General features: G+C 44.9%; 2 protein-coding genes and 3 long non-coding RNA genes across 6 annotated transcripts; 3 read left to right on the top strand and 2 right to left on the bottom strand.

The window, feature by feature from the left end:
• Positions 1 to 1,786: 1,786 nt before the first annotated feature.
• Positions 1,787 to 3,083, top strand: LOC134466371 (uncharacterized). Its single transcript, XR_010038287.1, has 3 exons — positions 1,787 to 1,875; positions 1,968 to 2,039; positions 2,122 to 3,083. It is a non-coding gene; the product is annotated as an uncharacterized LOC134466371 (long non-coding RNA).
• Positions 3,084 to 4,341: 1,258 nt separating this feature from the next.
• LOC134465346 (uncharacterized) lies at positions 4,342 to 5,257 on the top strand. 2 transcript variants are annotated; one of them, XR_010038141.1, is made up of 4 exons: positions 4,342 to 4,619; positions 4,712 to 4,783; positions 4,866 to 4,939; positions 5,188 to 5,257. It is a non-coding gene; the product is annotated as an uncharacterized LOC134465346 (long non-coding RNA). The 2 variants fall into 2 exon arrangements; XR_010038140.1 differs by having other exon boundaries at positions 4,349 to 4,619; positions 4,866 to 5,251.
• A 2,373-nt stretch (positions 5,258 to 7,630) lies between these two features.
• On the top strand, positions 7,631 to 8,584 carry LOC134466370 (uncharacterized). Its single transcript, XR_010038286.1, has 2 exons — positions 7,631 to 7,696; positions 7,945 to 8,584. It is a non-coding gene; the product is annotated as an uncharacterized LOC134466370 (long non-coding RNA).
• A 983-nt stretch (positions 8,585 to 9,567) lies between these two features.
• Positions 9,568 to 17,301, bottom strand: LOC134466025 (GTPase IMAP family member 8-like). Its single transcript, XM_063219922.1, has 4 exons — positions 17,270 to 17,301; positions 16,309 to 16,418; positions 11,682 to 12,317; positions 9,568 to 11,324 (listed from the first exon to the last, which is right to left on the bottom strand). The coding sequence occupies exons 1-4, from the start codon at positions 17,299 to 17,301 to the stop codon at positions 9,568 to 9,570; spliced, it is 2,535 nt and encodes an 844-aa protein (XP_063075992.1).
• A 1,494-nt stretch (positions 17,302 to 18,795) lies between these two features.
• Positions 18,796 to 19,883, bottom strand: LOC134466024 (chemokine XC receptor 1-like). Its single transcript, XM_063219921.1, has 3 exons — positions 19,767 to 19,883; positions 19,322 to 19,569; positions 18,796 to 19,204 (listed from the first exon to the last, which is right to left on the bottom strand). The coding sequence occupies exons 1-3, from the start codon at positions 19,881 to 19,883 to the stop codon at positions 18,796 to 18,798; spliced, it is 774 nt and encodes a 257-aa protein (XP_063075991.1).
• Positions 19,884 to 25,912: the final 6,029 nt, after the last annotated feature.

The raw sequence follows: 25,912 nt of genomic DNA, 5'->3' as shown, positions 1-25,912 counted from the left end.
AATAGCTAACTGCCCAGAAATTAGCTCTCAATTGTAGAGTGATCTCATTCTGACCATGGTTTTTATGATTTTCCTCTTTTTGAATCTAAATAAGACATATATAACATTGTTTTCATGGTAAGTTTTGCACATATTTTCAAAGTCCAGTTTGTTTACATCACACACAAATAGGTGGATTGGCCCATAACAGCATTTTACTACTATTGGCTCGTTTTGGGCAGCCATCTTGGATTTACCCCATAAAAATGACCTTAATGACATTGAAATTTGGGGCACCCCTTCTGAAATGATGGAGAACACCCTAAGGAAGGTCTACACCGATTTTGGTGCTTCTATCCAGCGCGTAACGATTAGGCCCTTTTTGGACGGTAAGAGACCCAGCTAAAAAAGAGGTTCCACTGCAGGTCCATTGCAAGAGAAGTGTTTTGCATTTCGCATGTGCAAAAAAAAAAAAAAAAAACACACAGTATGCAAAGTGCCGGCTCTTTTTTAATGTTGTAAATTTCAGTTTTGCATTTGGGGCAGCAGCCACACAATCCATTTGAATAAGACTAAAGACTGCTCCCAGCTGAAGAAAAAGTTCTTCCAAGTCTTTTCACATGAGCTATACGTGTAAAGCAATTCTAATAGCAATTCTAATAGCAATTCTAATTTCATGCAGGGCTCTAAATTAACAACCGCCAACTGGCCAAATGCTGGTGAAAATGCAGTTTGACTGATGGAAAACAAAAACGGTAACTAGCCACTCTCACTGATATTGAGTGCGGTTTGATTGAGTGCAGACTGATATTGGGTAGCATGTCATTTTTCCGACACCCCTTTGTTCCGATTTGTCAATATTCCGAAAATTTCCCATTAATCCTACAGCCCACTAACTCGAAATAATTAAATGAAACCCTTTGCTCCGACAGCTCAATGTTCCGACCAATGGCTGTTTGGGGTTGGTCATCATCCCAGGTCGTATATCCTGCTTTTCCCGGTGCCAAGTAGATTTCAGCTGCATGCGCTGCGACGAGCACATAGATGCCGTCTGAGTCGGTCTTGCTGTGCCCTTACCAAAACCACCCCTAAACATAACCTGTCATTAATGCAATGTTGCCAAGTTTTACAATTGTGACCTACCCAAAACCACTCCTAACCCTAACCTGTCAGTAGGCTATTGCAATGTTTCTGAGTTTTAAATTTGTGCCTTGACCAAAACTTTCGCTAAACCTAACCTGTCACAGACAGCAGCATGACCACTGCGTAGGCTTCAGAGATGACGGTGATCTAAAGCAGCTTTTGGTCGGAACATTGGACTGTCGGGACAAAGGGTTTCATTTAATTGGTAAAAAGTTACCTGAGACTAAGTGCTGTAGGATCAATGGGACATGTTCGGAACATTGACGCATCGGACCAATGGTGCGTCGGAAAAATGAGCGGACCCCCTGATATTGATGTGTGGTTAGTAAGATTTAACATCTGCTAGCCAAATTGGCTAGTTATGACAATGCTTTTAGCCCTGTTACATATGTCACATCACTGCTTATGTCCATAGAGGCTGAGATAGCTTGGTGAGACAAATGAAAAGCTACACACACAAATACAAAATAGATAGTTTTTTTAATAATCAGTCCAGTAAACACACCCTAAAGCCAAGCAAAAGGTCTGTAGTTTGGAAGAAGATTATGAGGCGGACCTTGTGTAACCGGTGGTTATCCCGAACTTTTATTCTGACGGGGTAACGACACTCCCCTTTCCTTCAGGTGTGTAGCATAAATCATTGCGGTGGTAGCTAGTTAGCAGAGACGCCGTGTTTTTGATGCTGTCGAGTGTAGCGTGGGCACACCGCTCTCTCTGTCCCTCTGTTTGTGGTTGAGCCACCGTACAGGAAAGGTAGGCGTCCTTCTCGGTTGGTTTATTGCTCTTTTTGGTGCATTGTAATGTACTTAGATGTTGGTTACTGACACCATTTAACTTAATTGTAGCCCTGTCCATCGGCGGCTGGCGTGGGGTCGGCTGCTGTTCTGGGATGGTGTGCTGAGCTGGGCAAACTCAAGGTAAAAGATGCGTTCTGTACGCTTCTCTCGTGTTTGCGAATGTAGTCTCTGTTGTGACTGATGTAGTGTTACTCTATCACAGTGTCGCTGGTGATGTTCTTCCACTTTGTGTCCTGTGTGGTTGACTGCTTGCATGCCGCTTCGAGAGAACCAGAGGTAATGCCGGCATTTTCTGTAAGAGTTTCGACGCTTAGCACTTGACTTGTGTAGGGAGTTGTGTGGGGTGGGAGTGGGGGTGCTCCGCAGGTGTGATGGCGGGACTGGCAGCGTGGTGCCTTTGATATCGCGCTGTGGTGTCGTGGTTGCACCTGTGGGAGCGCCCACATTTCCACAATACACAACTCCTGTTGAATCGAGTTATAAATGCCGTGCCTAATGGTAACTTTCTCGTTAAATGTACATAGGAGGAGATGGTGCCTTCGACCACACTGATGCAGTGTCATTAGAGAAGGGGGGCATCACTGTTCTTTTCCCAACCTTTGTTTTGTTTTGTTCTATTGTGTGAGTGAGTCATCCTGTGCAACCCTTTCACTTTGACGTTCGAGACGAAGGGGCTTGTGTAAGTTTCACTCTAACATCCAAGACGAAGGGGCTTGTGTAACGTGATTCATGTATGACATTTAGTGTATTTCTTGGGCTAGTGCAATTATTATCAGTGCAGTCCCTGGCAGCATCGCCAATGACCTTTGGAACAGTTTTTTGGTTGCTGTAGTGGGAGACCAAACGTAGCATTATCTAACTAACAAGTGTGTGGCCAATTCAGACTTTGCCTACGGGCAGTTTTGTGTGTTTTTGTTTTATTTCTTTACTAACAGTGTTTGCAGTGCATTGTCTGCTGTTTGGTCCCCTTCTCATGCAATTGCATAATTTGCACATTATTGTCACTATCGGTAATTGCCTCTAATGCCACTTTTGTATTGCACTGGTTCAGAAGTATATGAAATCCAAGACTGAGCCTGTGAAACAGATATTTTGAGTACAGACATTTGAAATACAGAAAAGATGAGTATCACTGAAAGAAAATAAAAAGAACTCTGAATTGTATGACAGTTGTATCTCTTGTTATTCAGTAACCTGTTGCGGGGAAAGTCAAATCAAGTGTTTGATGGTTGGGTTCTCTCACCCTAACAAATGAGAGTGGCGTAGTCACTAAACATCTTAAAAAAATATTAAAAAATATAAAAAATATTACGGTAGAGAGATAACGCAGGCCACATTTGGCAGTAGTCGGCAAAGGATAACTAAGTGGATACAGCTGTCTACAATTGTTAGTGGTGGGTTCTGTATGCATTTTGTCTTTTTTGTTTTGTTGGGAAAAGAACAGTGATTACCCCCAGCCAGCGGAGGGCCCCACTGACGATCACCAGCAGGGCAATCCGGAAGAGGACACATCCTCCCCCGTTCCATTTGCAAGAGGAGATGGTGCCTTCGACTACACTGATGCAGTATCACTAGAGAAGGGGTGCTGGCATAGCCGACGGCCAAGCTGCGAGAGAAGCATGGAAGGACTGTCTGAGTTGAAGCAGATGGTAGCGCATCGGCAAGGGCAGCTGGATGTGCTGTCAAGGTGGCTGGGCATTTCCCAGCAACCTCAACCTCAACCGGAGTCGCAGGAGGCTGGCTTCACGTGGGAGAGCCAGCATCGGGGGCACCCGGTGAGAGACCGTGATGGGCAACGGGCCTCTGTGGGTGCGCAGCGCTCGCCGACAGCCCACTCAGGGGGCAATGGGCAGGCCTCCAACCGCAGGCGCAGACTGTCATTTAGTGGACCGGAGAGTAACCGTCCAAGAAGAACGTCCATGTCGCATGAGGCTGGCTTCACGTGGGGGAGCCAGCATCTGGGGCACCCAGTGAGAGACCGTGATGGGCAACGGGCCTCTGTGGGTGCGCAGTGGCAGCCCTCACCGACAGCCCACTCAGGGGGCAATGGGCAGCGGGCCTCTGTGGGTGCGCAGCGGCAGCCTTCGCCGACAGCCCACTCAGGGGGCAATGGGCAACGGGCCTCTGTGGGTGCGCAGCGGCAGCCTTCGCCGACAGCCCACTCAGGGGGCAATGGGCAGGCCTCCAACCGCAGACTGTCATGTAGTGGACTGGAGAGTAACCGTCCCAGAAGAACGTCCATGTCCATCCAGCCTGGCGTGACTCCATCCTGGATCATAATGCAGTGTCTGTGTATGATTATGTGCATGTGTACTTTGTTGATGGTTAATGTGCTGGGGGGCCTCTAGTGTGCGTGTGGTTGCGCTCGTTGGATGCGCGTGCGATGCGCGTGCTTGTGTGTGTGTGTGTGTGTGTGTGTGCGTGCGTGCGTGCTTGTTGGGTGTGTGCGGGGATGTGTGCGAGTGCGGAGTGTCACCGGGACGGTGACCTTTTAAAGTGGGGGTGTATGTAACCGGTGGTTATCCCGAACTTTTATTCTGACGGGGTAACGACACTCCCCTTTCCTTCAGGTGTGTAGCATAAATCATTGCGGTGGTAGCTAGTTAGCAAAGACGCCGTGTTTTTGATGCTGTCGAGTGTAGCGTGGGCACACCGCTCTCTCTGTCCCTCTGTTTGTGGTTGAGCCACCGTACAGGAAAGGTAGGCGTCCTTCTCGGTTGGTTTATTGCTCTTTTTGGTGCATTGTAATGTACTTAGATGTTGGTTACTGACACCATTTAACTTAATTGTAGCCCTGTCCATCGGCGGCTGGCGTGGGGTCGGCTGCTGTTCTGGGATGGTGTGCTGAGCTGGGCAAACTCAAGGTAAAAGATGCGTTCTGTACGCTTCTCTCGTGTGTGCGAACGTAGTCTCTGTTGTGACTGAAGTAGTGTTACTCTATCACAGTGTCGCTGGTGATGTTCTTCCACTTTGTGTCCTGTGTGGTTGACTGCTTGCATGCCGCTTCGAGAGAACCAGAGGTAATGCCGGCATTTTCTGTAAGAGTTTCGACGCTTAGCACTTGACTTGTGTAGGGAGTTGTGTGGGGTGGGAGTGGGGGTGCTCCGCAGGTGTGATGGCGGGACTGGCAGCGTGGTGCCTTTGATATCGCGCTGTGGTGTCGTGGTTGCACCTGTGGGAGCGCCCACATTTCCACAATACACAACTCCTGTTGAATCGAGTTATAAATGCCGTGCCTAATGGTAACTTTCTCGTTAAATGTACATAGGAGGAGATGGTGCCTTCGACTACACTGATGCAGTGTCACTAGAGAAGGGGGGCATCACTGTTCTTTTCCCAACATTTTGGTTTTGTTTTGTTCTATTGTGTGAGTGAGTCATCCTGTGCAACCCTTTCACTTTGACGTTCGAGACGAAGGGGCTTGTGTAAGTTTCACTCTAACATCCAAGACGAAGGGGCTTGTGTAACGTGATTCATGTATGACATTTAGTGTATTTCTTGGGCTAGTGCAATTATTATCAGTGCAGTCCCTGGCAGCATCGCCAATGACCTTTGGAACAGTTTTTTGGTTGCTGTAGTGGGAGACCAAACGTAGCATTATCTAACTAACAAGTGTGTGGCCAATTCAGACTTTGCCTACGGGCAGTTTTGTGTGTTTTTGTTTTATTTCTTTACTAACAGTGTTTGCAGTGCATTGTCTGCTGTTTGGTCCCCTTCTCATGCAATTGCATAATTTGCACATTATTGTCACTATCGGTAATTGCCTCTAATGCCACTTTTGTATTGCACTGGTTCAGAAGTATATGAAATCCAAGACTGAGCCTGTGAAACAGATATTTTGAGTACAGACATTTGAAATACAGAAAAGATGAGTATCACTGAAAGAAAATAAAAAGAACTCTGAATTGTATGACAGTTGTATCTCTTGTTATTCAGTAACCTGTTGCGGGGAAAGTCAAATCAAGTGTTTGATGGTTGGGTTCTCTCACCCTAACAAATGAGAGTGGCGTAGTCACTAAACATCTTAAAAAAATATTAAAAAATATAAAAAATATTACGGTAGAGAGATAACGCAGGCCACATTTGGCAGTAGTCGGCAAAGGATAACTAAGTGGATACAGCTGTCTACAATTGTTAGTGGTGGGTTCTGTATGCATTTTGTCTTTTTTGTTTTGTTGGGAAAAGAACAGTGATTACCCCCAGCCAGCGGAGGGCCCCACTGACGATCACCAGCAGGGCAATCCGGAAGAGGACACATCCTCCCCCGTTCCATTTGCAAGAGGAGATGGTGCCTTCGACTACACTGATGCAGTATCACTAGAGAAGGGGTGCTGGCATAGCCGACGGCCAAGCTGCAAGAGAAGCATGGAAGGACTGTCTGAGTTGAAGCAGATGGTAGCGCATCGGCAAGGGCAGCTGGATGTGCTGTCAAGGTGGCTGGGCATTTCCCAGCAACCTCAACCTCAACCGGAGTCGCAGGAGGCTGGCTTCACGTGGGAGAGCCAGCATCGGGGGCACCCGGTGAGAGACCGTGATGGGCAACGGGCCTCTGTGGGTGCGCAGCGCTCGCCGACAGCCCACTCAGGGGGCAATGGGCAGGCCTCCAACCGCAGGCGCAGACTGTCATTTAGTGGACCGGAGAGTAACCGTCCAAGAAGAACGTCCATGTCGCATGAGGCTGGCTTCACGTGGGGGAGCCAGCATCTGGGGCACCCAGTGAGAGACCGTGATGGGCAACGGGCCTCTGTGGGTGCGCAGTGGCAGCCCTCACCGACAGCCCACTCAGCGGGCAATGGGCAGCGGGCCTCTGTGGGTGCGCAGCGGCAGCCTTCGCCGACAGCCCACTCAGGGGGCAATGGGCAACGGGCCTCTGTGGGTGCGCAGCGGCAGCCTTCGCCGACAGCCCACTCAGGGGGCAATGGGCAGGCCTCCAACCGCAGACTGTCATGTAGTGGACTGGAGAGTAACCGTCCCAGAAGAACGTCCATGTCCATCCAGCCTGGCGTGACTCCATCCTGGATCATAATGCAGTGTCTGTGTATGATTATGTGCATGTGTACTTTGTTGATGGTTAATGTGCTGGGGGGCCTCTAGTGTGCGTGTGGTTGCGCTCGTTGGATGCGCGTGCGATGCGCGTGCTTGTGTGTGCGTGCGTGCGTGCTTGTTGGGTGTGTGTGCGTGCGTGCGTGCTTGTTGGGTGTGTGCGGGGATGTGTGCGAGTGCGGAGTGTCACCGGGACGGTGACCTTTTAAAGTGGGGGTGTATGTAACCGGTGGTTATCCCGAACTTTTATTCTGACGGGGTAACGACACTCCCCTTTCCTTCAGGTGTGTAGCATAAATCATTGCGGTGGTAGCTAGTTAGCAAAGACGCCGTGTTTTTGATGCTGTCGAGTGTAGCGTGGGCACACCGCTCTCTCTGTCCCTCTGTTTGTGGTTGAGCCACCGTACAGGAAAGGTAGGCGTCCTTCTCGGTTGGTTTATTGCTCTTTTTGGTGCATTGTAATGTACTTAGATGTTGGTTACTGACACCATTTAACTTAATTGTAGCCCTGTCCATCGGCGGCTGGCGTGGGGTCGGCTGCTGTTCTGGGATGGTGTGCTGAGCTGGGAAAACTCAAGGTAAAAGATGCGTTCTGTACGCTTCTCTCGTGTGTGCGAATGTAGTCTCTGTTGTGACTGAAGTAGTGTTACTCTATCGCAGTGTCGCTGGTGATGTTCTTCCACTTTGTGTCCTGTGTGGTTGACTGCTTGCATGCCGCTTCGAGAGAACCAGAGGTAATGCCGGCATTTTCTGTAAGAGTTTCGACGCTTAGCACTTGACTTGTGTAGGGAGTTGTGTGGGGTGGGAGTGGGGGTGCTCCGCAGGTGTGATGGCGGGACTGGCAGCGTGGTGCCTTTGATATCGCGCTGTGGTGTCGTGGTTGCACCTGTGGGAGCGCCCACATTTCCACAATACACAACTCCTGTTGAATCGAGTTATAAATGCCGTGCCTAATGGTAACTTTCTCGTTAAATGTACATAGGAGGAGATGGTGCCTTCGACTACACTGATGCAGTGTCACTAGAGAAGGGGGGCATCACTGTTCTTTTCCCAACCTTTGTTTTGTTTTGTTCTATTGTGTGAGTGAGTCATCCTGTGCAACCCTTTCACTTTGACGTTCGAGACGAAGGGGCTTGTGTAAGTTTCACTCTAACATCCAAGACGAAGGGGCTTGTGTAACGTGATTCATGTATGACATTTAGTGTATTTCTTGGGCTAGTGCAATTATTATCAGTGCAGTCCCTGGCAGCATCGCCAATGACCTTTGGAACAGTTTTTTGGTTGCTGTAGTGGGAGACCAAACGTAGCATTATCTAACTAACAAGTGTGTGGCCAATTCAGACTTTGCCTACGGGCAGTTTTGTGTGTTTTTGTTTTATTTCTTTACTAACAGTGTTTGCAGTGCATTGTCTGCTGTTTGGTCCCCTTCTCATGCAATTGCATAATTTGCACATTATTGTCACTATCGGTAATTGCCTCTAATGCCACTTTTGTATTGCACTGGTTCAGAAGTATATGAAATCCAAGACTGAGCCTGTGAAACAGATATTTTGAGTACAGACATTTGAAATACAGAAAAGATGAGTATCACTGAAAGAAAATAAAAAGAACTCTGAATTGTATGACAGTTGTATCTCTTGTTATTCAGTAACCTGTTGCGGGGGAAAGTCAAATCAAGTGTTTGATGGTTGGGTTCTCTCACCCTAACAAATGAGAGTGGCGTAGTCACTAAACATCTTAAAAACATTAAAAAATATAAAAAATATTACGGTAGAGAGATAACGCAGGCCACACTTGGAAAATGTTATGCTCTATTGGGGGTCTCCAGCCCAAAACAATGGAGAGCCCCTGACACAATGATTCACCCCTCTCACCTAGTTAAGTGGTTCTGAAGAAAACCGCAATTGAATTGAACATAAGCTTATTCAGCTCAGAAAGTGTGATTATGAGGTCCTGTACAAGGATAACATTCAGTATGTAGAAACGTGCAGTATTTGTGAAGATAAATATGAACGTAAATATGAATTGTTGGGCAATCTACGACATCTATATGTCCTTTATATTTTGGTTCTACTTGAAGGTGTGTGTGTGTGTATGTGCATGCATGCGTGCGTGCGTGCATGTGTGTGTGTGTAAAAATGAATAATCCTGTCTACTTAGGGGGTTGCCATTTCGCTACTATTCACTAGTACCTGCAAATGGCAAAGGAATAAGGTCAAGGGACTGCCTACGTTTTTGTCATTAAATGTACATACAGTACAGTACAGGTATGTGTACTATGGGTGTATTGTCAAATAGCTATAGATAGTACATCACATTATACTAAGCTGATGCCAAAGCGATTTACAGTAATTTACAGGGCATTGGTTATACTCCCTGTAGCAATGTGGGATTAGGTGCCTTGCTCAAGGGCACTTCAAGCCATTTATGGTATGGGATTCGAACCTGCAACCATCTGATACCAAGACCAACACCATGACTGTTAGACTACAAATGCCTCCAGAAAAATATAAGTGTGTAATCTGTCTGTATGGTAGTGTATGGTGGTGGGGATAGCGCCTACAAAGGAACCACTTCATGTTGACTCAGTGTGAATTAACCAATGCTACTGAATGCAGCAGCCTAAAGCAGCAGCCGTCCCTGCAGCAGCCGCCCCTCCACCAGCCAGCACCCCATCAGCGACCAGCTTTGCCATAATGGCACTTAGGGCCACGTCCTGTGCAGCAAGAAATGCCAATATCTGTGCTCCTAATCCGACTTCTACAACTGCTGCAGAGGCAAAAGCACCCATGGCAACAGGCACACCTACTCCCAACCCAATTGTGGACACTCCTATAAAAGCTGTAATATAAGGATGGTCGCGACACCAGCTATAAAATTTAGGCTCCTTCACAGCCTTATCTATCGCCCGAGTGAGGTTATCGGAGTAGTGTTGGCAGCTGTTGCTAGCGACCAGCTCCTCTATCGTCTCCAGCAGTCGGGTGACCTGACTGGGGTCGCTTGCTTTCTTATTGTTGAAGCCCACATAGCGCCCGTTAAAGCGCTTCACAAGCTTATTGAGTTTCCGGTCTTTCCTGACAAAGTCTTCAAGTGGAGTTCCATTCAGCTCGTCTGCGTAGGTGAAGACAAGAACGATGTAACGCTGGATGCCTTCCTGGAACTCACTCTTGATCTTGTCGATGCACTTCCATTGCTCTTTGGTGAGGTCTTTGAGACTCACTGTTAACAACACAGCATGAGGACCGGGGAGACAGAAGGTAAGGCACCGGACCACCTCTTGCTCAACCGTTTCCTGTGGGAGAGAGGTGTCGAACAGGCCAGGGGTGTCTACCACGACAACACTTCGTCCATGCACAACACCACTCTTGCTCTCGCACTTTTGAGTCACAGACGTCATGCTGGACCCAGAAGAGAAGCTCTCCTTGCCAAGAATGGTGTTTCCAGTTGCACTTTTGCCGGTGCCCGTTTTGCCCAGAAGAACCAGCCGCAGAGTGCACAGGCTTTCTACCATGTGCAAGAGCGAAGTCACCTGGTTCACGTTTACGTTGCCTCGGTTGTCAATGGCTAGGAAGCGGTGATCGAACTGCGCCACCAGTTCCTTGATGCTTTCGTCCTGTCTGGCGATAAAGTCCTGTATGGACACTCCCTCTGGGAGCTCGTCTGCCCTTGAGAAGACCAGTATGGTACGACTGGGCACGTAGTTATCAAAGAGCTCCTCAGCCACTTCCACAGCCTCGCGCTCCCCCTCCGTGAAGCGCCCCAGAGGAATTACCAGCAGCACCACATGGAGGCCTGGGGCACACAGCTCATGGCACCTCTCCACTTCCTCTCGCACGGCACCCTGGGATAGCTTGTCTTCGGAGAAACCCGGGGTGTCCACCACAAGCAGTTCCCGGCCTTGAACGTGGGCAGTCTGTGCCTGGCATGTCTTGGTGACTGGGCTTGAACTGAGTTCTGAGGGGAAATACTGTCCGCCAAGTATGGTGTTTCCTGTGGCACTTTTTCCAGCCCCCTTCCTGCCTGCCAGGACCAGTCTCCAGACTGGGGGAGTGGGAGTGAGGTAATTGGAGTAGTGTTGGCAGCTGTTGCTAGCGACCAGCTCCTCAATCGTCTCCAGCAGTTGGGTGACCTGACTGGGGTCGCTTGTTTTCTTATTGTTGAAGCCCACATAGCGCCTGTTAAAGCGCTTCACAAGCTCATTGAGTTTCGGGTCCTTCCTGACAAAATCTTCGATTGAAGTTCCGTTCAGCTCGTCTGCGTAGGTGAAGACAAGAACGATGTAACGCTGGATGCCCTCCTGAAACTTGCTCTCGATCTTGTCAATGCACTGCCATTGCTCTTCGGTGAGGTCTTTGAGACTCACTGTTAACAATACAGCATGGGGCCCAGGGAGACAGAAGGTAAGACATCGGACTACCTCTTGCACAACCGTTTCCTGTGGGAGAGAGGCATCGAACAGGCCAGGGGTGTCTACCACAAGAACATTTCGTCCTTGCACAATGCCACTCTTGCTCTCGCACTTTTGAGTCACAGACGTCATGCTGGACCCAGAAGAGAAGCTCTCCTAGCCAAGAATGGTGTTTCCAGTTGCACTTTTTCCTGTGCCCGTTTTGCCTACAAGAATCAGCTTCAGTGGTGTGGTGGGGCAACCAGGTAGGCCAACGCACAGGCTTTCTACCATGTGCAAGAGTGAAGTCACCTGGTTCACGTTTCCGTTGCCTCGGTTGTCAATGGCTAGGAAGCGGTGATCGAACCGCGCCACCAGCTCCTGGATGCTTTCGTCCTGTCTGGCGATAAAGTCCTGTATGGACACTCCCTCTGGGAGCTCGTCTGCCCTTGAGAAGACCAGTATGGTACGACTGGGTACGTAGTTACCAAAGAGCTCCTCAGCCACTTCCACAGCCTCACGCTCCCCCTCCGTGAAGCGCCCCAGAGGAATGACCAACAGCACCACATGGGGGTCTGGGGCACACAGCTCATGGCACCTCTTCACTTCCTCTCGCACGGCACCCTGGGATAGCTCTGCTTTGGAGAAACCCGGGGTGTCCACCACAAGCAGTTCCCGGCCTTGAACGTGGGCAGTCTGTGCCTGGCATGTCTTGGTGACTGGGCTTGAACTGAGCTCTGAGCGGAAATACTGTCCGCCAAGTATGGTGTTTCCTGTGGCACTCTTTCCAGCCCCCTTCCTGCCTGCCAGGACCAGTCTCCAGACTGGGGGAGTGGGAGACATGGGCGTGGTTTGAGAATTGGGTTCCTCTGCACCCTGGTTACCAGGATTCCTTCCAAGGTGCTGGTTAATTGAGGCTTGCCCAGGTCCCTGTTGGTTGGGTGTATTAGGCCACCGTAGGGGCCAAGCTGTGAAGACACAGTAAAGAGACATATTACTGTACGCTCATCTGGCACACTCAAAAGATAAAAAACACCTTCAGGCAAGCCTAACTGTTAACTGTTACCTCACTGATAAAGCAGCCTACCTTCCATTGTGTGGATAAGACTGGAGAAGAGGACTGGAGAACGCGTTCTGCTGTTGTCTTAAGTTTCATTCATATGGAAACCAAGGGTGTGGAGACCTAACCTGATTATCATTGACTTTCAAATCTCTTCCAGACTTGGTCTGACCTAGAGCATAACAATTCACATTTTTCAAACGGCATGGTTCACCAACCTCCCTTGGTTTGCAACTGGCTGAGGACAGAAAAGGTTGTGCCGAAGTTTAAACCAAACATTTTTTAAGTTCTAATAGAATGTCTCTCCTTAAAGGTGCACTGTGTAGGATGGTGGCCAGAGTAGGTATTGTAACTATACTGCTCATAGAAATTGTGCTGTCTATTGCCAAATTTCATCTTTTCATGACTATTTACTAAATAACAAACTAATAATAATAATATACTAAATAATTTACTAATAGGAACAAAGTATAGCTTTACACATTTCACTGTACTCATTTGGTTAAACATTGCATTGCTGTAACTTGTGTTGGTGGTAAAATCCTTGTTTGCATACCATGCATGAAAAGTTATGTTCCACTAAATATAAATTGGTAGATTGGTTTGGGGTTAAATGATCACTTAAAAGTAGAGGAACCATTACAATTGCAATTTGTCCCATGGTTTGGCCTTTTTTGAGCTAGATTTACTGACCTACTACTTCACAGAGAAGAGCTACCAATATGCTGTTAACATTGCCCAAACCCTAACCATACCCCATTGACTTATTATTTATAGACCATTTTTTAAAAGTACATGTACAGTTCAATTGTATGCCAAAGGACATTTTGAGACTCGATATTTGGGTCATTTTATAACTCTATATAATTAGGAGAGGTAAAGAATTTATTGAAGTCTGTCTGCCTTTGCCAACCAAGGTCAGCTTTCCACTAGGGCAGGGGTGGGGAACCTAAGTCTCGAGAGCCGTTTTATCCCGCCCGCAATATAATTTTAAGGTTATGCAGCTTTATATATATGACATATATTTGTAAATGAATCTTAGAAATTACATTTGCAATGCAATTAAGTTATATTATTATTATTATTATTATTATTATTATTCAGGGGACCTAGAGAAGGTGGGGTCTGTTTTAAATGTGGCTCAATTTGAAGTGGCCCCTCGAATGCAAAAGGTTCCCCACCCCTGCACTAGGGGCACCACTGGTGCATTATAATGGCTTATTATATGGTGTGACGTCATCGGTTGAATGCTCCATTCATTTCAATGGGGCTCCCCAACGTTCGCACGTCTGTTATTTTTCGATAACGGACGGGTTGGTCTATATCAGACCGCTGTCAATGGCAACAAGACTTTTCACTGCTAAAGCGACTTTTCAACAAGACTCTAATCAGCTGCTGTGATAGACAACACCTGTTGTCCTGGCTACCTAGCTGTTGCCTAGCGGTGTTCCACAATGGCACTGTTTTGTTTTGCACAGCAACAATCTTTTGACATGAAAAACTATAATAAACTGAACATTAAATAGGCCTAAAGAAATGTCCCCGCCATGTGTGAATCATTTAAGTATATCCATATAATAAGCGGATTAGCGTTCAGCGAGTCGGTCGCTTTGTGGAATAGCAGCACTTCAGAGAGAACAAGACCCCTCCGCTCCGCGTCGGGGTCTAAAGATTAGCTCTGTCGTGCTGCTATACCAGGGTAGCGACCTTCTCGCCGAACTTACGGCTGATTTACATGGGCGCTTCCAAAGCGGTAGAGGCGTGGCGTTCCATTATTTTCCGTTGGGACGCGGCAGCGAGGCGAGATGTGGTGACATAGGGAAGAGAGGGTGGCAGGCGGTGGGCGAGCGAGGCGATAAAGTTGAGCTTGGCTGAAAAATTTAGCGGCACCGCGAAGCGTTAACCAATGGGAGAGCTTTCAACGCCATGACGTCACGTGCGTCACCAGCAGTACTGGGATAAATGGAGGCTGTTTTGATTTCGGTGGTGTCAAATCTGCCGGTCGTTTTTCACAGATGGTTTTAAAATAAATGACACTTGGGTTAAGGTGACCAATATATTTGCTCCTGTTTCATCATTTTTATTTGTACATACAGTGTTTGTGATTGAAGAGAGACGGATGTTTGACCACAGCATTTGCTAAGCTAAGCTAATTTGACCGGGAAACGATGCTACGTCACCACGCGAGGCGAGCAAGCAGGTTGAAAGCGGGTGGAATTTACGTACATGTATCACAGCCGTTAACCGTACACACACGTCGCTGCTAGTTACTCGCTCAGCGGATGAAGTCAATAGAATGTCTACGTGTTCCAGCGAGTCTCGCTGGCGAGTAGGCGAGGAGAGTACAAGCGATGCGATGTGGGCGGGTTCCGAGATAAACTTATTTTATCTTCGAGCGAAGCGAGTAACCAATTGGAATGCAGAATACAGATTATTGACAGGTGACGTTGCCCCTGTGGTGTTCTGACCACCCAACTTCTGCACGCCATCACACTTTGGTTAAAAGTGTTGAGGAAAATACATACAGTGTACACCATCAAAGGCTCATATGCATGGTTGTGCACAGCACACGATCAACGTTAAACAGCGTAGGCCTACATTTTGTTTCGTACGGACGTTATTGGCGCGGACAGCGGGAACCATGACAACCAGTAAACAAAATCACCCAGAGCGAGTGGCAAGTAGGCGAGTGAGCAAGTAGCGAGTAAATAGCAGCGACGTGTGTGTATATTACCAGGGTTGCCAGATGAGGCTGATGATTTCCAGCCCAAATAATACCCAAAACCCGCCTAGAAGCACAAAGTCCCACCCAATTCTATTGATTTCTATGGCAAAAATTGGGCGGGTTTTTCTGCCAAATGCCATTTTTACCTGCACACGACCATCTTGAGCAGCCCAATTGGGCGGGAAACAGCCCAATCTGGCAACACTGTATACTACACTGTGGTACATACAGAAGGCTACAATGTCTATGAGCAGGCTTTAGCAGTGTCTGTGCAAATCCATTCTGAAATGCAAGGGGAGACGGGAAGGGAAGGCTGACAAAGTTCTTTTTAATGGCAAACAATAAAGGTGTTCTACGAATTTGCAGGTTGACCCACATTCACAGCCTGATGGTAAGACAAAAATAGTTATCACCTGGGTGCGGATTTGTCTGGAAATCAGAGAACCTGGTTCAATAACCTGTCGGCCTATCCAGCATCCTACCATCCTATTGTACCATCAAAACAGGTGCATCCACAAAAAGCCACCACCCTTTCACATAGAAAGACTGTAACCTGACCTCACCCACTCAAACAATATAACTCTGTTTGAAAAAAAAAAAAAAAAAGCAGACAGACAAATGACCCAAGATGAGTGAGGCCAATTGTGGGCTACCCTGGCATTGGTACAGTACATACACGTTGCACATTTTCTGATTGCTGACGCTTATTACGCACACTCTCTCCTCTCACGCGCATGCACACACGCACACACACACACACACACACACACACACACACACACACACACACACACACACACACACACATACAGCCTATTTAGTCATCACATAACATATTTCAGTACAACGATATAGGCAACAACAACCCAATTTCAGAAGCCCGCCCACGAACCAATTTTATGGTCTACACGGTGATGGTTAAATCACACAACGGGGAGACTAACTTCAGCGCAAACAGATATGACCAATTAGCCTATGTAGGCCTAGATGCCTAGATGATAAGACAATCTCCATCGCATTTGAAATTATCACTCGTTCAGGTCTACTACATAGTTCAGTTCCGTTTGTAAAACTTGACCCAGCAAATGAAAACGTACGTATGATTAATAAAATGTCTACACAACTATCCTAATACATTAGGATGTAATTTATGTCGACTGAAAAAACAGCATACCCCAACTGAAGTATCCTCCCTGTCCCTTCTCCATCTTGTTCTGTCTGATTCCTTTGCGTGTACACTGACCAGTTTGACTTGAACAGTTTGACGTCCTCACAAACTTGCGTCTGATGGTGTGGGGGTGGGAACAACAAAGAACACAGAGACGAAACTTAGCAATCCCTTCTAAGTCGCCGAGCAACACTACATCTATTTGCCACAAGGGGGCAGTCATAACAAGGACCTCAAAGTGCTTTATTACAGTAAGGGCCATAGAGGTAGAAAATAACACTAGAGAGGACCCCGCCCCCCTTGTTACGGCAATGCGGCCATTATCTGTAGGTAGATCAGAGAAATGGAAATTAACGGAGAACGAGGCTCACCTCTGTCAAAAATGGCTTAATCATGTGAAAATGTCCACCAACACACTATACAAGGACAATAGTTGAAGTGTGTTGCTAACTATGTAAAGATATTATTTGATTTTTAAATGTATTTTATCGACTCATGATTTAAGTAGATATTTAGCCTGACATTTCAAATCTGGTCTTTGATTAAAGTGTTACTTCATATTTACACAGTTTTAGTCAATTTCTTGACAGGGGTGGGCGTGTTCTCCATTGACTTGCATTGCCTGAAGGTACCTACACTACCTACGGAAGTTGGGAAGCTCCAGCTGCCATTTCCCAGTGCTGTCGCAAATTGCTGTGTCCTCTCTAGTGTTATTTTCTACCTCTATGGTAAGGGCTCTGGAATCTCAAAGTGCTTCAGTGTCGGTCATTCACGAAAAGAAAGACAAAAGACATAATGAGAAACAAAATCAAAATAATAACGGCATAATAAAATACATAGTGGTTGATTTTGGTTTCATCTGACTACAGCACCTCACAGACTAGCTTAGCCAATATCCATGAAAATATCAAATTTGGCAATAGGCAGCAGTGAGCAGCATGGTTGCAATAGGCCTACCTACTCTCACGTCTCGTCGCTGTCCAGCAGAATTTTATTCATCATAAAATTTAAAGCAGTACTACTGGTCAGTCTCCATGAGCTTACTGTATATGTAGGCCAATTCTAAATTATTTAATATCCAACTTAATATTGAAATGGTTATTAATTTAGAAATTAACATTGATAATTAAAATTAATAATTTATACATAATTAAAATAGTGGTTTATAAAAGGATAAGTAAAAGAATGTGAAACGAGGAGAGGCAAGGTTTCAACTGGACAGCAACGGCATGTGTGTGTGTGTGTGTGTGTGTGTGTGTGTGTGTGTGTGTGTGTGTGTGTGTGTGTGTGTGTGTGTGTGTGTGTGTGTGTGTGTGTGTGTGTGTGTGTGCGCGCGCGCATGCGTGCGTGCGTGTGTGAGACGCCAGGAGCATGCAGGAAAAAAACATTTTCATTCCATACATTCACTTTGATTTCAGTAGTCCATGTTCATTTATAAGCCCTACAGTAAATGGCTCATCTCTGTCAAAAATGGCTTAATAATGTGTAAATAGCAACTAACATACATGAAATGTCACGCTAAATATCTACTACCTAAGTAATATGAACTGATTTTAAAATGTATTTCATCGACCAACATGATTTAAGGGCAGCTGTGGCCTAGTGGTTAGAGAGTTGGTCCTTCAATCTAGGGGTTACAAGTTCAAATCCCCCCTGACCTCTCACTACATCTCCATCCATGGCTGAAGTGCCCTTGAGCAAGGCCAGGGTTGTTGAACCTTTTCCATTCGAGGGTCCACTTCAAAATTTGATAAAGTCCTGCAAGGGCCGTACTATAAACACGAACATTTCCCCCTGCACTTTAGGCCTATTGAATGAAGACGGCTACATGTATAACAGACCCCACCTTCACTAGGTCCTCTAAAAGTATAATTTCATTGCATTGCAAATGTAATTTGTGAGATTTCTTTACTAAACATGTCATATTTCATGTAAAACTGCATATCATTAAAATTATATCAGTGGCCGGATCCTTACTGTATACAAAATACAGTAATGTTTTCTACAAAACAAAACAACAAAATGTTTAGGCCTGATACATACTCACATCGAGTATGCAATGCCCCTAAAACATTACTTGATTGTTACTTTTTGTACAAAACAAGGTTTCAGTCTGTCTGCATGACAAGGAAAATAATTGGTCAACCACAAAAAAAGTACAATTTCATTCAATCAATATTTAGAAACACATTCAGGACATATCGTAGAGATAATGAGGGGGAAAAGAATGAAATACGAAACAGCATTTTTGACATTTTGTTTACCTGAGGACTACCAAAATATACTATACAATTTTAAATCTATTTTGAAGATTTATGCAAATAAAAATGTCATTAGCAAAAGAACAAACAAAAGCCCCAATCCACATTGTCACTAAGACCAATCTACTAGATTCTGCAGCTCCATCTGCAAAATCTGAAATGTCCTGAGTTGGCCAGGTGGCCAGGCGGCAGGTAGCCGAGCGTGGTGATTGGTCAGTACATGGAGCATTCCTCACCATGGGAGAATATGAGGCGGCTTCCTCAGGTGGTTCTGGAACTTGATGCCCATGAACAAGGGCTTGAGGCAGCAGTGGGAGAAGGCTACCAGACGGCTCACATAGTACATGTAGTCGACGGTCTTGCATGCGTCGCAGTTGTCGAAAGGAGACAACAGTCGGTCACATAGTGTTGTCAGGAACAAGGCGACGTTATACGGCGCCCAGCCCAGGAAGAAGATGACCACGGTGATGAAGATGAGGGGCACTGTCTTGTGCCTGGTGTGGGAGGTGGGGCGCAGGAACTGCAGAAGGATCTGGAGATAGCAGAAGGAGATGATGGCGAACGAGACCAGGAAGAAGCCGTTCTGCAGGTACGCTCCCACTCTCTTCCACACCTGACTGTCATACTCGCAGTGCCAGGAACTGTCATTGTCATTATTCTAAGATGTCTTGAAGATTGCTGCTGGAACCGCAGCCAGGCAGCTGGCCAGCCAGATAGTGAGAGAGGTCAAGAGGCAGTAGAGGCTCTTCCTGGAGCACATCGTGGACATGGGGTGAAACACTACCATGTAGCGGTGGATGGTCATGGTGGTCAAGAAGATGGTGCTGCTGTAAAAGCCAACATCGAAGATGAATCTGACAACTTTGCATAATTCTGTGCCAAAATCCCCAAAGGTCCAGGTGTAGATGTCGTAGTAGGCCCAGAAGGGCAGCCCGATGGTGAAGACGAGGTCAGAGAGGGCAAGGTTCAACAGGAAGGTGTTGGTCATGGACTTCAGGTTTTTATACTTGATCAGGATCACGAGCACGAGCAGTGGTGTAGTCTACTTTTTTGTGGTGGGTATACTGTATAGTTGAGCATTTTTTTAAATGGGTATACTGTATATAGTTGTGCTATGCAAAACAATGGATCAATCAATTTTAAGTGGGTATTCTGAAATCCCTGATATTTAGAAGTGGGTATACTCCGTATACTACGTTCTACGTAGACTACACCACTGAGCACGAGAACATTTCCAATCACACTGAGCACGACCACCACAGAGAAGAACACAGTTGTGGCTACGGCTCCAAACTTGCGGACATCATCCTTTTCACACATACCATTATCCCCATAATCATAATAGTCAGAGGCATAGCTCTCATAATCGGTATACCCAGAAAGAGCATGATGTGGTGTTATGGTAGAATTCATCTCTGTTGAAAAAAAGAACGCATACACCATGATTATCATCATAAACATCATCATTGTTAACAGGCCTATTATTATATATACTCAAATCTCAGTATACTTTGTATAATGACAACAAAGGCTTTCTATTCTATTCTATTTCTATTCTATTGTTATTAGTAGTAGTAGACAGTGTTGGGCAAGCTACTTGTAAAATGTAGTGAGCTAAGCTACTCAGCTACTCAACCATAAATTAAGCTTCACTACACTAAAGCTACCACCATCAGAAATGTAGTGAGCTAAGCTACAAAAACGTCTGGAAATGTAGTTCACTACAATAGAAGCTACATTGTCCCGACATAATGTCAGCTTGATTTAAAATAACAGTAGGCCTACTTTCATTAAACAAAACTTCATTGATCTCATTAGGCCTATACTTTATTGATATGTATTATACATTCAGTATGTTATCATTATAGGCCACAGGCGTAGGGTGACCCCAATAAGTCCAAGGGGGGACATGGATATGTTTCTGAGGGACAGTGAGGGGCACTCATCCCCCCCAAAAAAAATTCTTCGAGCAACATTGCGGGACAATGTAGCTTTTGTGGAAGCTACGTCGCTACTTGAGACAAAAAATAGCTTAAGTAGTTACTCGATACATAAAGTAGTGAAGCTACGACCAAGCTACTGGGGAATGTAGTTAAACTAGTAGCTTCGCTACAAGTAGCTAAGCTACTGCCCATCACTGGTAGTAGTAGTAGTATAGTAGTGGTACCATAAGCATTATACAATAAGCATTTGAGTCTATGAAAACATGTAAGGATAGAAAAGGCTAAATAATACTTACCTGCGCCTCCGTAATTTTCAGTAATACATTTCGAATTCAATAATGTCTGTAAGATGCTGTTACCTTAACTTTGCCGGTGTAGTCAGTCGTCTGAACAGTCACTGAGCCGTTATTGATGAGTAATGCCTACGAGAGACAAAAAATGTTGGAATTCAAGTCACATTATACCTTAGAGATTAAGGCCAGTTCCTCTTCAGGCAAAAAGGTAGTGAAAAACTGTGGAATACACAAGGAGAACAATAGCCAACAGATTCAAATAGACAGGAATAGATTTTGGTGTCAGCTATAACTTGGCCAGTGATACTCGACATGGAATACATGCATCTTTTGGAAAGAATTAGGCCTGTCAAACGATTCACTTTTTTGATCACAATTAATCTTAGAAATTCCATAGTTCAGAGCGATTAATCATGACTTTTATCCATGTTTAATTATTTTAAATTATTTTGCATTTCAAGAGAGTTTAACCCATAGTCCGAATGCTGTGTAGCACAATGAACAAAGCCTACTGCAGGATGAGTTTTGTTTTTTTCCCCAGGTGTTTTAGGAATAAATGGATTAAAGCACATAATGCAAAGTTTTTCCGACCAGATGAACTCAAACAAATAGCTGTTTGATACACTTATGACTTCACATTTCTGTACGCACGCACGCACGCACTCACCCACCCACCCACACACACAGGCTATAGCCTATTTAGTTACTGAACATCACATAGTATGTCTCGCACACCTTTTCTATACGATACTCCCCTTCCTTTCAGAAGCCATGAAGGTTGAAACACACAACACTTAAAGGGTTTATGAAACGAAAACAAACGGTCATTCCCATTAAAGCCTTGTTTTTTCTGATAGCATCGATGAGACTTTGAACCCAATCATGCTGGAGGAACTTGTGAAAATGGTAACTCAAAGTGTGAATTCTGTGAAATTTGGTGTGACTAATGAGCTGGGCTGTGACATCAAAGAGGAGAGTCCCTGGTTTGCTAGTATGGCGATCTGAGAAAACAACACACATTTGATGGACCCACATCTTATAAAGGAACCAAAATTCTGATACAAACATCAGCGTGTCGAAAAACCACACATCCAACCTCATGAGAAAAAAAAAACAGCAGCACAAATCTATTTCAGAGGCACTGATACATCTGCAGAAAGTGACATGTCTGACAGGCGAAGTGACGATTGTTGACCTAGCCTGACAGTTTGTTTTCTTAATGGTTACGGTGGCTAAGGGCGCTTTGCCATGACCCAAAGATGACATGGCGTGTGTATTTGTTGACAAATGGGGGGCATTTTGATTCAATTGCGCGATATAGTGTGATTGAAATGCATTTACATGCAAAAATATTATCAACTAGAGAAAAAACGGAGGTAATAGGCTGTTGGAGCAGCCCCGAAATCCTAAAAAAGAAGAAGAGAGAAAAAAAGTAGGCCTACGCTATATGCATCTCCGTTTATTCGCTAAGCAGTAGCCCAGTCTGTGAGTTGGCTGTCCTCGACCGAGAGCACCACGGAGGCTGAAGCCCAAAACCAATTTATTGACCAGTTGAATGGCAATCAACAAAAAGTGCATATCCCGAGAGCATTTGCATCGGTTTGGCATGTAATGTGCATTACCCTTTCCTGAAAACAACATACAAAGCAGATGGACAAGGTAAAACGTAGCCTAAAGCAAAGCAGTGCACGAGCAGTTTCAGGGGCAGTTTCAGTCTGCACGCCGGCGATGTCAATTGTTGGAACTGCTTGAGACAATAGCATTCTCTTCAGTCCAACCATGCCCGCGATCTCCACATTTGTGGTGAAGCACGAGGGGTGGAAATGTGCCGAGCACAACAGTGACCATGAGCTTGCTTCAAAACCACGCCGGTGTGGCAGCTTTTGTGATATGCACCGGAATTCTCATCCACATGTACATCTGCTTGTATGAGGCTATGGCAAGCGATGTGGGACAAATGTATGGCAGGAAGCGAATGTCAACATAAACAGAGATTACACAATCTTCGATATGGTCAGCAAATGTTTTGGGGCTGTCATTTATGCCTACACTTTGGAATTAGATCAGAGTCTTGTTGTTACACAGGCATATTTGATTTAGCCCAACTGTACCCTATACTTAACTTTACTCAGTCTATCCTACAAGCAGATAACCTACAGGGCGGATGAGAATCCGGTGCATATCACAAAAGCTGCCACACCGGTGCCTGCGTACGAATTGGATCCACAGAGCCCTTGTTTTAGCCTTCTCCACAGTTGGCCACAGTTCCATCATTCTTCACAGAAGGGAACTTGTGCAAAGATATTCCTTCTGTCAAGTAGCCATTTTTGCAGCTGGCACCGTTCGGCCCTCCAGCAACACACTGCTTGACACTGCGCTTTGGTTTGGTACTAGCCGCCATTGATCTGAACAAGGTGGAATGAGGTGAACTTCCCCCTTTATGTCACGCATATCATTTGCATAAAATTTGCATGTCACCAAAAAAACCCGAACATAACACTTTTTGGGAACGTTTTAACATGACTTTTAGGACAAAATATCACCCAGACAATATCCCATTTTATTCACAAGGCTTAGAACTGTCAGAATCTGTCCTGGAAATGGTCCAATTCCTTTACTTTGTTTTCGTTTCATAAACCCTTTAAGCGCAAACAGATAGGGTATGATCAATTAGCCTATATGCTTAGATGATAAGCCTTAGATGATATCTGTTTCGATTGTTTTTGAAATGATCAATTGTTCAGATCTACTAAATAGTTTAGCTTATAAAACTTGACCAGCAAATGAAAAAATGTATTTAAGTATTAGGATGTCCACATAACTATCCTGATATATTAAGGTGTAATTTAAGTCGCATGAAAAAACTACATACCCCAAACTAAGTATCCTCCCTGTCCCTTCTCCATATTCTCCAGTTTGATTAATTTGCACACACTGAACAGTTTGACTTGAACATTTTGACGTCACAAACTTGCCTCTGATAGGGTGGGGGGTGGGAATTCACTGAAACGAAACTAGTAATCTTTATTGTGTTGCCGAGCAACACTACGTGCATTTACCACAAAGGTGCAGAGCAGTCATAACAAGGACCTCAAAGTGCTTCAGAATCATTGACAAAAAGAAAGACATAAGAAATAATGAAAGACATAATAACAAATGTATAATAATGGCACAATAAAAGACAGGCCTATAAAAGATAAAATACATACAGTAGTGTTGATTTTGGTTTCATCTGACTCCAGTTCTGTGCTGATTTCTGGATGATGAATGGTGTAAAAAGAGTTCAATTGCATGTATGAAGCACATATAGAAAAAGAACAAAAACTTGTTGTAGGCTATATGAAAGAAAACAGAACAGGCCAACTTTGTGCTGACAATGTGAAAGGGTGTACAAACAGACATAGGCTAAATAAGATTATCAGAAGTTAAGGCAGGTAGAAAATTACTGAACTTATTGTAGGGCCTTCATTACGAACATTGACAGTAGATATATACTGTCAATGATTAAGAACAACACTTCAGACCGCAAGTCACGTAGCTTACTGTCGAGCAGACACTCAGACATAGGCTACGAATTGTTTTCAGACAAGATTCTGTTTTTTAGACAACAAGACATCTCCGTGCACCAGGCAAAGCGGTGTTGGTAGACATGATAAAACCACAACGCCATCACTTTCGAGAAAAGCCACAATGCAGCTGCAGTCTGTTTGTTAAAACTTGTGTAGGTGACAAGTGGAAAAGTTTAAGTCTAATTTAATGTTATTTGACAGACTGTGAAAACCATACAATTGAGCCAAATCATACTGTAGGCCTAGGCCTAACCATAAGGGCATTTTTCGTTGCCCTATGCGCAATTGTCGTTGAAAAGGAAGATGATAAGAATTAATAATAAAATATATAACAACAAAACATGCTATTATGGCATTAAGGACACAAAAAACAAATGTAATTTTTTTTTTACTGCTTTCAACCATTTTTTCAAGACCTGATTTTAAAAGTACTGAATGTGTGCGTGAGTGAAGAGATCAAAAGGTTTCAACCAGAAGCATTTGTGCTACAAAGTCAGCGTTTTTTTTCCTAACCAACTTTCTAACACAACACTAGTGTGCTGTGAGAGATCATCCGGTGTGACGTAAAAATTATAGAATGACTGTACAGTGTTCATTAGGCATTGGGGTGTTATTTTTCTTATTTGTAACAGTTATTTGTATTGTTATCTTTGTTAACATTTACAATTATTGGTGATGTGCTTTGCCATTTTCGTCTTTGAAAATGTGTGCCTTTTGGCTCCAGAAAAGTTGAAAGCGACTGTACTATTTACACGTCTCTAAACCTGTTGATTGTTTGTATGCCCTGTGTGAGATGTAAAGAAACCAGGAGAAATGATTGCCCAATGCCAGGAGTGTCAAACTCATTTTGGTTCAGGGGCTGCATACCACCCATGTGACTGCAAGCGGGCCATGCTAGTAGCATCATCGTAACATTACCTTAACGTTTTCAGTATTCTACCATAGCCTCATCTTTTCAGCATGTGTTTTTAAAAGCACGTTGAATGTGTAGAAAGCAATGCAGTACTGAAAGTCCTTTGCCGAAATAATTCCATTGATTTTATGATTTCAATGTCCTGCATAACTGAAATAGTTTGTAAAAAAAAAATATCAACATTTGAGGCCTAGAGATTTGATTCCCCCTCATTTGACACCCCTACCCTATGCTAAATATGTGGATTCAAATAGGCAAGATATTTATGTATTTCTTATAATCTAGACCAGAAGCAAAATCATGATTGAAAGTTTCAATGACGTCATGCGAGACGATGATTGGCTGAGGAAATGGAAAATGCTAGAAGGGGCAGCGAGGACGTGAGAGGATAAAAAGGGAGAGAGGTCAGTAGCCCTCAGGGGAACTTGTTGTAGGTCTGCTATAGAAACATCTCAGGGCAGAATTTTGGGTTGCAACTGTGGGGTGCATTTCTCGAAAGCATAGCTTTTAGCAGTTAGCAACTTGGGTAGTTGCCAATGGGATATTGCATTGCAACCAACAAAGTAGGCTTAGCTACCGTAGTTAGCAACTATGCTTTTGAGGAATGCACCCCTGTATTGTCTGTTCTGGT

Source organism: Engraulis encrasicolus, chromosome 16 (assembly GCF_034702125.1).
Source record: "Engraulis encrasicolus isolate BLACKSEA-1 chromosome 16, IST_EnEncr_1.0, whole genome shotgun sequence".
Classification (NCBI taxonomy): Eukaryota; Metazoa; Chordata; class Actinopteri; order Clupeiformes; family Engraulidae; genus Engraulis; species Engraulis encrasicolus.
This window is presented reverse-complemented; position numbering and strand designations above follow the sequence as displayed.